This window comes from Carya illinoinensis, chromosome 6 (genome assembly GCF_018687715.1).
Source record: "Carya illinoinensis cultivar Pawnee chromosome 6, C.illinoinensisPawnee_v1, whole genome shotgun sequence".
Classification (NCBI taxonomy): domain Eukaryota; kingdom Viridiplantae; phylum Streptophyta; class Magnoliopsida; order Fagales; family Juglandaceae; genus Carya; species Carya illinoinensis.
In genome coordinates, this window is record NC_056757.1 from 2674362 (window position 1) to 2686800 (window position 12439).

Sequence of the window (12439 nt, forward strand, 5' to 3'; positions counted from 1 at the left end):
TACCCCCTAAACTGATATGTACGGTTTTACCGGTTCCGGTTCAGTTTTCCGGTTTTAATATATTAAGTATATTAGTATTATTAATATATTTATAAAAAGAAATATATTAAAAATTTATTAGGCAATAAAATGTATTTAATATATATATTTTATATTTAAAACATATGATCAAATAAATATTCATGTTTAATATTAAAATATTATGTTATAAATTATAATATATTATTTCATACATAATTATATATATTATATATAAAAAAATTATATATAATATTTAAAATTAATAAAATATATATATAATATGTAAATGGGTCCGGTCCGGTGTTGAAAAATATAAAACCGATTTCGGAACGGATTTGACCAGTTTTTCGATTTTTCAGTTTATTGTCCATTCATTTGTAAAGATGTTTGAAAAATCATGCATTAATTTGTTCATGCTCAGGGCATCAACTGATTTGACTTACAATTTCTTGTACCGGTCATCTACACTTGTTCGGACATGCTTAGAAAGTGAGATGAGATAAAAAGTTATGAATAATAATAAGATAGTTTGTGAATAATAGTGAAATAATTTAAATTAATATTTTATAGAGTTTTGAAAAATTATGAGAGAGAAAAAGTTGAATAAAAAATATTATAAAGTTATAATATTGTTAGAATATAATTTTTGTTTAGAGATTTGAAAAAGTTAAATTGTGTTTTTTTTTAATTTTTTGTTAGAAGCTTGAAAAAAATTATTTTGAAAAAGTTGTAATGATTAATTTTAAAGTAGTTTAGGATGAAATGAGATGAGAATTTTAAGATGGAAATTTTTTCCGAACAATCCCTAACACTTAGTTTCTTCCCCCCCCAAAAAAAAGGAATTTTGGTTTATTTCTCGTCTATTAATAGTTTAAATTTAGTTTAAATATTATTTTTATATATTGGGAAGGATGTCAACAACTCGTTTTTCTTTGACAGCCTAATGAACAGAAGTTTGGATCTTTGATTCAATTTTTTTTTTTTTTAAATATAATTTTGTAATTTTATCTTCATTGGAATGTTCCAAAATTAACTAATAATAATAATAATAAAAATTTTACTCAAGATCTTCCCCACACACTTGTTTTTCATTTTTTTTTATTTTTATTTTTATCCTTATATATTGTGTAGGGCCGTTTGGTGGAATTTTTCATAGTAAAAAAAAAAAAGCTTTTGAAATAGGTGAGGCGTGGAAGATTATGTTTAAGATATCATATTAAACAATATCCAATGAAGTCTCACCGAGCGATTTCATACGGGGGGAACCAAATGCAACATCCGTCATCTTGAGACACATCAAATTTAGATTCAAACTCCTCCCCTCTTTTTTAGATTTCTGTGTCCTGATCTCGTTCAGATTTAAAGAATGTTTCATCTTATCTTATATCATCATTAAAATTTTTTTAAATTTTTATACAAAATATAATAAACAATTTAACTTTTTCAAATCTTAATTCAACATTTTCAAATTCCAAATCAATAACAATAGTACAAAATAATATTCTAAAAATATTTTATTCAATTTTTAATTTTTATCTAAAACTATCTTATCTTATCTCTGAATCCAAAGGAGACCTAAATATAGTTAGGTTGTGATTAATGTTAAAAGCTTGCATTGCCACTATGAGGGGGCACTAAACCAATAAATTTTCACCGGATTTTGGCCTTGACCTCACGGTGGTTGGGAATTTATTCAGGAAAAATTTAGTTGTAAGTGATTTTGCTCACCAATATATGCACTCATCCAATGTGATTAGTCAGAAAGTAGATTTTATTAAAAATAAAGCCAATTTGAATTTTGAATATGAAGCTATTAGTATTAGTATGCAGATTAGTACGCAAATTTACTTATATATGGCAAAACTTATTCTGCTCAGCCACTTGGGTTGAGGTTTAAAACTCTTCACACATTTGGTCAGCAATCAAATCAAGCACATTAGCCCAAGTACTTCATCTGCATGAACTTCTACAGTGAGTTCACAATAAACTAAAAAAAAAAAAAAGGGAGTACTGAACTCATAACAAAAACTGTTTTGCAAATGCTGTGTCTTGCTTGTAGAATGAACATAAATCGACCATACCAACGACTTGATGGATTTAAATGTCTGATGCAAAATTTTTTTTGATAATTAAATGTCTGATGCAAACTAATGGTAAAGAACGAAAGATACCAAACCCAGTGGTTCAGTTTTTTGTTTCTCCCACCAAATGGTAGCATAATAAACTGCAGCAGTTTTTAACTCCATTAATATCCACTAAATAATCTCTCTCTCTCTCTCTCTCTCTCTCTCTCTCTCTCTCTCTCACACACACACACACACTTGATTGGCACCAGATAATTTTGCACTTACTACATTTGAACCCATCTGGTTTGAGCATTGATATTTCCCTTTTAGCCACTGCCGTCAAGTTGTCCATGAGAGAGAAGGTGTGCCATGTATTGCTGCAAGCATTGAAATAAAAAAGCACAAGTCAAAAGCTGTAGCATGTATTGCTGCAACAACAGAATAAAATGCAGTAGCTGTTAGAGAACACCACAGCGATGGGTTTTAGTCTATGCAGAACCTATTCAAAGATAGAATTCTTAATTTTTAGCGTAACGACACTGTCCAAATAGATTTCTAAGTTAATGATGAATGTATACAAATTGGCAAAATCATTATTGGTAGGAGTTTTGAGGATCTTTTGCTTTTCTGAGATACATTATACAAATGAAAGCTTTTTTTATTTTCAAGGAAGTTTGATGGGGATAGGATAACTGCGTTCATAAATTCTTGATGATGACTCCCTCCCAAACCATCCTAGCAACAATCCTTAAGATGCTATCGTTTTTCCAACTGCAGGTAATAACATAAGAAAAGTAATAACACATGCCAGATAAGGAGTGGGCCTGCCAAGTTCAGAGGAACCATGAACATTCTTTCCGATGTTTATGTTTCCTTCAGCCTCAAATTTCCTGGAGTCAGAGTAACTTTTGTTTCTCCATTAATCTTCTTGAAAAATCTCATCTTTGTGCCCCTTTCAACAAAAACACCAAGTACTTACCTTTACACAAAATGTGAAGATTACATGTTACTCAAGAACAAGTAGCCATAAGTGATCTTTAAGAAGTCATTTAATTCAGGTCAATTTGACTGTCATCTAAAATTTTAAGGACAATGTTAAACTTTTGTTAAGAAGTTAAATGTACAAATATTTTTTGCTATAATAGGATCATTAATGATGACCTCATAGGACAAACTGCTGAATCAATTGATGGTGCCATATAAACATCCACAAGGGAAAGGGAAAGAAAAGTAAATTTGTATCGGGATTTATTTATTTTTATTAGTGTAAGGGAAAAAAACCATTATACATAATTGGTCAATCAGTTTTCATCTGCAAATAAAACCAATCATGCCATACAGATGCAAAAACCAAGAAGAAGGAACTAGTGTTGGAGTACTTACTGCATGATACGAGTATGGCGATTTTCCTTGACGCTCAAAGTGTTTTGCCATGATGCAGTACTCGATTGGACCCCAGTCTTCCGCTTCGAAACAATTGCCAAGTGCAGCTTTATATAACTAAGGAAAAATGAACTCAACTATATCACCAGAAATAAAAACTCAAAGAAAGACCGGAAATTATCTCAGTAAGAGACAGAAAGCCACATCCAAAAACTACGAATTCGAACGTGGAATCGTATATTTCACAAACCAACCTTAGTCGTGTCGGTCAAGAGCTCAGTTCCAGCAGGGTAAGACGCATAGAATTGGTCAGCTCTAGAATACCCGGCTCTCGTTCTGCAAACCCACAAATCCAAAAAGCCCACAAATGGAAAAGTGCAATAATCAATATAAGCAGCAGACCCATGACACGTTTAGCATTATAAAGGAGTTTGACGTGGTACCGTACTCACGTATTACTTGTGTAAGCATAGCTCAGGACCGCAACGAAGCAGTAGAATCCGGTATAGGACACGATCCTCCGAAACTTCTGAATCTTTAAAATCTCATTGAAACCATCGTATAGTCTCATCTCCGATTGCACAGAAATGGTCCCTGAAAGCCAGAATGTCTAACGTCTCGGGTAGACATTTAATCAAACAGTTCATGTGCATAAGATTTCGGGTGCTAATTCTTACCTGCTAAACGAATTTGGAGTGATCTCAGGTTCTAACTGCTATCTTAACCTTACCCAGTTACCTCCTTGATTCCTTCTACCATACGAATCGTGGTGTTGGTTTCTAAAGTAGAAGAAATTGAGATTACGAAGGCACGGTGTTTCGAAATTTGGAGGACTCGCTTGACGTGATTTGGTGGGTTTTATTGGTTGCTTTGGAGCTTTTTCCCGTTGGTGATTTCGAAGGTTTAGAAAGAAACATAAACACTACTATGGATTATATAAAATGATATGGTGCTCGTGAATAGTAAATTCGAATGTAATTTTGCCCTTAAAATTGTATGCTATATAAAGCTTTTCAACAAAGAAAAAAAGAGAGTTGTTCCACGAGCCGTGAATTCTTGTAATTCGGAAGACAACTTAGCCCCTAAAAATTTATTTTTAGAGGTGAGCACCGACTTACAATCCGACATTGACTCTGACTTTATTGGAATTCAAATCCAAACATCGACTTGGATAGACTTTGATCCTATTCTGCCTCTCGAGCAAAGTCAGATTTGAGGTTTATTTATTTATTTATTTATTTATTTTAAGTTTCATGTTTAATCTATTTAAAAAAAAAAAACTAATAAAATTAACTACTAATTTACTCCTATACTAATATCTAACTTATTTTTATACCAAATTTATACTATAATGTCTAATTACATGTTAGTATCCTATATTATTACATATAATTTTTAGCGCCTAACTACATGATATTATACTATATATAGTATTACATGTTATTATATTATACTACTAGTGTTTAACTTATTTATAACTTATTTCTACACTAGACATACTTCTAACTTAATTATATACTAGACCTTCTAATGCCTAATTACATGTTATTATACTTTAGTAAATAGTATATGTGTTATTAACTTGGTATACTAGACTTATTTAAATACTAGTGTCTAACTTATTTATATATATATTTTTATTATGGATGACAATAAGACTATAATATTTATATATACTAAACTATCATTAGTTATTTAGCTCATACTAGTATATTATTGAATTTAATTATATAAGTTCTAGTTATATAACTATAATAATATATGATAAATATATAAATAAATACATATTTTTATAACATATGTACAATATTAAAGTCGGATTCAGAGTAGGAGGGCAAAGTCAGAGTCAGAGTCGAAGTATAAAGTTGGAGTTGGATTAGATTGGAGTTGGTCCAAAAACATTTCTGACTCTAACTCTAATTTAAAAATTAAAAAAAAGAAATCCAACTCTATTTTTCAGAGTCAGAACATAGTTAAAATTTTAAATTTTTGCTCAACTCTATGTGAATCGTGCTCACATTGGTTCAATTTATAGCCAATATTCCCAAAACGAAGATGAAGAGAGGGGTGCAAAGGGCCGCTGGTCTATGTGGCTTGTAGTAAGTTTTTTGTATTATCCTACAATACAAAAAATAGCCTAAAAATGCATAAACACAAAGGGAAATGAAGAAGTTGGCTAAAAACTAGAGTTTTTGGTGTTGAGGGGATGACGGAAGGAGCCGAAGCTCCTCCTTCTGCCCAGAGACAATCCTCAATGGAAGGTAGGGTTGGTTGGGCAAAAAGGCTGTAGGTTAAGACAAAATGGAGGATGATTTTTCTAATTGCATTACATATTTTTTGTTGAACAACACTCCCATAGCCCCCCCCCCCCCCCCACCAACCAAAAATAAAATAAAAAATAAAAATAAAAAGGTTATGTTTTGTGTAACCGAAAACCACAAATCCTTAGCTCCACAACGCAAATAGATTCGACCTAATTTTCAAGGGTACTTCTCAACCTTACTTTGCAATTGAAGTTCTTTTAAGGTTATCTTACAATTTTTTTGTCATTTTCTTTATATCTCATTGGTCAATTAACATGTACTAGAGGTCACAAGTCTCCATTAGTTAAAAGTTGTGGCATCTTTCTCTAAGAAGATTGGACATTTTTAGTACATGTAATTATATGTCTTGAAAATATATTAGTAGTAGATTTTATGGATTCTTGTTCCTATAATGGAGACCATATGTAACCTTTTTTTTTAGTGTTTTTAGTTTTTTAAGAAGATGACGGTACCCTACTTTTATTAATTACCTTTACTTAGGAAATATAAATACCTTATACAACGAGAGAAAACTTGGGGGTTGCAATGATAGAAATAAAAAGTTCCAAAACCAAGTTCCTATAAAATAACTAAAGACTATTTAAAAAAAATATAATACAATGAGCCTAAGAATTAACGAAGATGAGTTAGTAACGAATAGAAGAAAAACCTTCATGATCCATAGAGAAAAGCACATTCAATATATTTAGGGAGTTGAAGAAGAGACGAAAAATTTACCATATGTCTCACAACACCAAAGTAGGCTAAACTATCAGCTAATGCATTATCTTATCTGCAAACATGATTAGTACTGAACGGATAATAATTCTTGAAATGCAAAATATCATTCCAAATGTTTAAGTAAGGTTAGGGGAGAAGAACTAGGATTGAACAAAGATTTGAAAATTTGATTCCGAATCCAACTCTAACAATGGAGTAAGAGTCATATTTTTTTCTAATTTTTCAATTGAAATTGGAGGTGTTGCTGGACTAACTTCGACTTCAATTTTTCGCTCTGGCTCTTACTCTGAATCTGACTCTGATATTGCACATATGTTATAAAATAATTATTTATCCATATATTAATCATATAATAAATTTATTTATATATATTGATCATATATTATTATATGATCAATATATAGATAAATAATTATTTTATAACATATGTGTTATATTTGAGTCTAGTATAATAACATGTAATACAAAGTCTAATATAAAACTAAGTTAAAAATAAGTTAGACACTAGTATAATAACAGGTAATACTATAGTATAATAATATTTAGTTAAATACTATAATACAAGTGCATAATAGGAATAAGTTAGACACTATTATAGAATAGTTTAAAGAGTTAATAACATGCAATATGATAGTATAATAACATTGGGAAATGAGACGGGTAAGGAACTTGTTGAACTCATCGAGTGAGATATGAAGCTCTTGTATGAACAAGATGTTACATTTGGTGGTGGGTGCGCAAATCGGTCTAAGTAAACTATGTCTCACACTCATAATGATGGTAGCATATCAATAGGGAGTAGCTGTATAATTGATCCCTTGGCCTTTTTGAAAAAATTTCAAGAAGAGTAGAAGTCAGCAACCTTGATAGACTGTAAGTCAGAGTTAGAATAGTATTTGTTGGAGGATGTTGAGATTCCGATGGAGAGTTTCGACATTTTAATATGGTGAAGGGTCAACGTCTCCACCAAATATCCAATTCTTCCTCTGATAGCAAGAGATATCTTGACCATTCCAATTACCACCGTAGCATTTGAGTCAGCATTTAGGACAGAAAGCCGTATCCTGGATCCGTTTCGGAGTTCTTTAGAATTGTAGAGACTCTTGTGTGTACACAAAACTGGTTGACATCCACTCCTATATATATGAGTCAAAATTATCGGACACAATTGATGATGCAAATAGCTATAAGTTATACTTAGGTAATATATTTAGATATTTGTTTTTAGTTTTTGTTATATATCTTGATTTGTCATTTTTTGATACTAATTTCTTATATTCTAACATCTTAATGTAGAATTAACCATATTTGACAAGTATACTAAATGAAGATGATTGAGGTACATTTGTGAAATTGTGTAACTGCTATTTGTTTAATTTTGTTTCATTATTTTTATAAATTTATGTGGACTTATCTTATTTCCTCACTAATCTTATCTTCTTTACTTCATACATAACTTGGAATGGTACTCGGAGTTTAGTTATTTTGTTGTTGACTTGTTGGAAATTTGGAATGGGAACATTTATTTGGTTGGCACAACTTATACTTTGTTTTGTTGTTGACTTGTTGGAAATTTGAAATGGGAACATTTAATTTGGTTGGCACAACTTATAATTTGTTTTGTTGTTGCTGATTTTCTTTTTTTGTTGGAATAGGAACTTAGAGAATGTTGGTTGTTGTTGTAATTGACAAAAAAATAACATTAGTGCTCCTAGTTGCGTTTTATCAATGTGTTATTGGATAGTTTGGATGATGGATGATGGATTGGTTGGATACTTTGGGAGGCTAGTTGTGTTTTACCATAACTTGGAATGGGAAGATATTTAGTTTTGTTTGTTGTTGGAATTTTAGTTTTGGCTTGTATTAAATTAGTAGTGAATGATTTAGTTTTTTTTAATGTTTTAGTTTTGGTTTATAAGTTGTAGTAAATCAGCATTGATTAGTTGCATGTAGTTGGTTATGGTTTTTTTAACTTGTAGTGAATTATTTAGTTTTGTAGTTTTGGTTATGTTTTAAATAAAATTGAAGTAAATATCAGTGAAAGACTTTTAGTTTTTAATTTTTGAAAAATTGAAATTTGAAAGCCAACAAAAAATTCTTTTTAAAAAATGGACAAAATATGAAGTTAAAAAAAAAAAAAAATTCCAAATTCGACTCTGCTCCAACAAGTCTGAGTCGGATTTAGCAGATTCCAATTCTAATTTTGTCGGTGCTCACCCCTAAGAAAAACCATTATTAATCCATTAATAATAAGGAGGGAATCAATCTCAATACTAAGATCAATGACATTAACTTGATGGCAAAATGTTAAACCAACTCTCAAAGCTAGCAAGAAAAAATAGCAATGATAGAAAAATTATTGGAACGCAAACTACCATTACAACCATCTTCCAGGATGATCTTTTGAAGCATTGTCAATATTAAACTTAAGAGTACCCATGGGAGGTAGAGTCTGTTTGACAAGAATAGGTTTTTTGGTCTGGACGATGAGTCTAGAGATATGAAAAGAGTTGAGCAATGTTGGCATTAGACATAGGAGCTTTAGGGTTCAAAAGGGATTAAGATCAAGCATTCATTTCTTAATCTTACCAATAATACTAATGGCATTAGAATGAGATTCCTCAAATCTTTCTTTATTACATGCTAGCCATACCTCCCAATATAGGAGTGATGGTAGCAAGTAGACAAGCAAGGTAAATTGATCAAAATTCTTGAAAGAAGACCACCAATGAATAGCCACACTTTTCCAACAGTTGGAGTCCAAAAGAGTATGACCAAAGACAAAAGAGAAGTAATGCCAAATGTTTTTTGCCAGAGAGAAGTCCGAAAAATATATGATTTGCATTTTTAATAGAACCATTGGAACAAGAAGAGCACTTAGAAACCATAGGAATCCCACATTATTGAACTTTATCATCTAGAGGGATTCCATTATGCCATAACTTCTAGACAAAAATCGAAATCTTAGTAGGGAGGATATGATTTTAAACAAAACTCATGGCTGTGTTGTTTGGAAAGTGAGCCCGCAAAAGGTTCCAAACATATTTAGAAGAGAACTTACCATCATTAAAATGTTTCCAGACTCTAATATCACAACTAGTTTTAAGAGAGACAAGGTAGTGGTTAACTTCTTAAATAAGAAAGAGGCTGCCTAAAGTAGAAAGCATAGGAGTATTCCAACCAGTGGAGGAACAAACATCTCTAAGAAGAAGATAGTGGTTGTTGATATGGATAGAAATAGAGGTAAGAATATATTTTATTAGAGTGAACTTTCTTCCTGTGGATAATTAACAACATTTTCACCCAGCCATTTTTTTTCCTGATTTTGTTTAAAATAGAGTCAAAAGAAGAAATGAGGAGCTTACTATAAGAGATGGGGCACCAAGATAAATAATGAAAAATGTAACCTCCATTGAAACCCCTGGTAGTTCTAATAATATTATTTCTAGTGCTAGGATCATTCTTATGCAGAAGAAACACGCTTTTAGGATGATCGCTTTTTCACCTTGTGATATTATCATAATGAGGGATGAAGTTCATAAGGTCTTGGAGACTTCTCTTAGAGCCATTGGTGAAGACTAAGATATCATTAGCAAAAAGAATATGAGTGATAGGGTTGCAACCGTAAGGCTGTGTTAAGGAGTGATATGGCCATCAATCATAAGTTGATGAAGGCTTCTACTTAAAGAATATTAATTAAGAATAAAAAAGAAAGGGAAAAAAGGATCCCCTTGTCTAATACCTTACTAGTTGTGCAGTAGTTGGCATGCATACTATTAAGGTAGGTGGAAAAAATAGACTTTAAGAAATAGGCTTGAAAAAGAGAGACCACACTCGCACTAAAGCCATAAGTGGATAGAATATGAGAAAGATAAACCCAATTGACTCTATCAAAAGGTTTGCCGTATTAGCTTTAAGTATAATATTATTACTAATTATTTTCTTAACCAAACTATGAATTAGTACTTCTCGAACTAACTCGATAACATTTAGAATATATAGGATGAGTTCCATGCAACATAAAATGTGGGGTTTCATAATTAATGGCAATGATGGTAACCGATTGATAAGATAAACAGTCATAACAAACGCTTCTACCCACTTAAATAAGGGGGCACCACAATGAAAAAGCATGGTCATTCCTAACTCTCGAATAATTCTATGGCGTTGTTCAATTATACCTATTTCCTCGTGAGTATGAGGACATGATATTTGATGAACTATGCCAGTTTTCAAAAAATGAGATGTCAATCTTGAGTTAAGAAACTCACCTCCACCGTCTAAATGAAAAACTTTTATTTGTTTGTTAAACTGCCTTGCGACATAATTTTCAAAAACCAAATATGTATAAAAAAAAAAAAAATCAGATTTATGTTTCAAAGGAAATAATCCCTGTACGTCATACCAAGAAGAGAAAAAGAAAGCAAAAGACTCTGATATGAATAAAAAAATCTGTGTATTCCTTCTGAAATTGAAAAGACCAAAGACGTGAACACTCTCTATACATTGGTTCCTATTTAAATAAAAAATACATCTCGTGGCCAGCTAGCAACCAACAATTATTTCAAAAAAAAAAAAAAAAACTAACAATACGCAAGGGCTCTGTTATTTGACTGATTCAAAATAAAGTGTATCTGGACTTAAACCCGAGAATGATGCATTACTCTTCAATAAATGCTTGATCCGATTGAGCTGTTATGCCATGCAATTTCTTCTCATCTTGTTGAACGACCTTTTGGTTTGAACTTGTTGACCCCAAGTCTTCTCGACCACTCAAACTCTTTCTACTGATTTTCAGATCATTGTGAGGATTCTCATCCTTATCACTCCAAGATATTTGGATCTCCTTATCACTCCTCTGATCCTCATAAATTTTATGGCCGAATTGTGATGCATTGCTAACATGCGTAATACTAGAAGTAATTTTAGAATATGCTAATCACTCTCTATAAAAACGTGAGATAAGAATTTGAGTTCTTTCATGAGAGTGATCCACTCAAGTCATGTGTCCCGTATTTTTTTAGAAAAATTGTGCAGACTGACTTGGGTACCTTATAACAGTATAAATCTTCTGACTTTCTGAATTTTATGTGAATTTGGCATGAGACTAGAAAATGTGATTCAAACGTGCATTTTGCATTAAATTGATAAATTCTCATTACCTAAAAGAAGAACTACGTACGCATGCATTTTGCATTAAATAAGTCCTCGTAATTACCTAAAAGAAAGCTACGTATTTTCATCTATATCCAACTCACTTTAACAAAAGCACCTTGTGCTCAATCCCACGTGTTCTCTTTAGGTCCAGTGATGAACCATCTAGATAAAATCACATACAAAAGTTGCACGTAAATCCAGTACATTAATACGCACGTTGCAAATGACATTCTTTATAGAGAGATAGATATTTGTAATTTTAGGATATGTAAGAGTCACATAATTTTAAAAGAAAAAATAAATAAATGTGAGATTTATATAAAAAATTAATTTTTTTTAAAGATAAATCTTATAATTTTATAAAATGAATGTGCGGTACTACTTACAGTACAATCTATAATTATATTTAATATTATTTTTGAAAAAAGAATATTTATATAAATGAAATATCTTATAAAATTAAGATCATTTTATAAAAATATATTCATTTTAAAATATAATTATATAAAAAAATATTATAAATATATCATACCATCGAAGAAATTAAAAAAGTAAGTGCGTCTTTGGAGAGAAGGTTGCGGATCACGAAAAGGTTTAAAAAGGTGGAGCTCAAAGCCCTAGTATAAGTTCTCAGTCATTTCACCAGCTGACCTTAGAACCGACAACCAGACTCAGGTTCCCTCTAATTAATATCGCTTAATAAAACGGAAAAACCTGCCGGTTCCTCTCCTATGGAAGGGAAATTGTCTGTCGGGCATCGGACGGGTC

The 12439-nt window shown here is 31.3% G+C and overlaps 1 protein-coding gene across 1 annotated transcript; it reads right to left on the reverse strand.

Moving 5' to 3' along the window:
• Positions 1–2052: 2052 nt before the first annotated feature.
• On the reverse strand, positions 2053–4588 carry LOC122312931. Its single transcript, XM_043127605.1, has 5 exons — positions 4148–4588; positions 3923–4064; positions 3725–3806; positions 3471–3587; positions 2053–2464 (listed from the first exon to the last, which is right to left on the reverse strand). The coding sequence occupies exons 2-5, from the start codon at positions 4039–4041 to the stop codon at positions 2414–2416; spliced, it is 369 nt and encodes a 122-aa protein (XP_042983539.1). The 5' UTR covers positions 4042–4064; positions 4148–4588; the 3' UTR covers positions 2053–2413.
• Positions 4589–12439: the final 7851 nt, after the last annotated feature.

What these genes read in the sequence shown, in the direction of transcription:
- LOC122312931 (XM_043127605.1), bottom strand. Translation starts at nt 4,041, where the DNA reads ATGAGACTATACGATGGTTTCAATGAGATTTTAAAGATTCAGAAGTTT. An exon ending in TATGCTTACACAAGTAATAC is followed by an intron (nt 3,807 to 3,922) that starts GTGAGTACGGTA and finishes GTGGGTTTGCAG; the next exon opens with AACGAGAGCCGGGTATTCTA. An exon ending in CGCCATACTCGTATCATGCA is followed by an intron (nt 2,465 to 3,470) that starts GTAAGTACTCCA and finishes CAATGCTTGCAG; the next exon opens with CAATACATGGCACACCTTCT.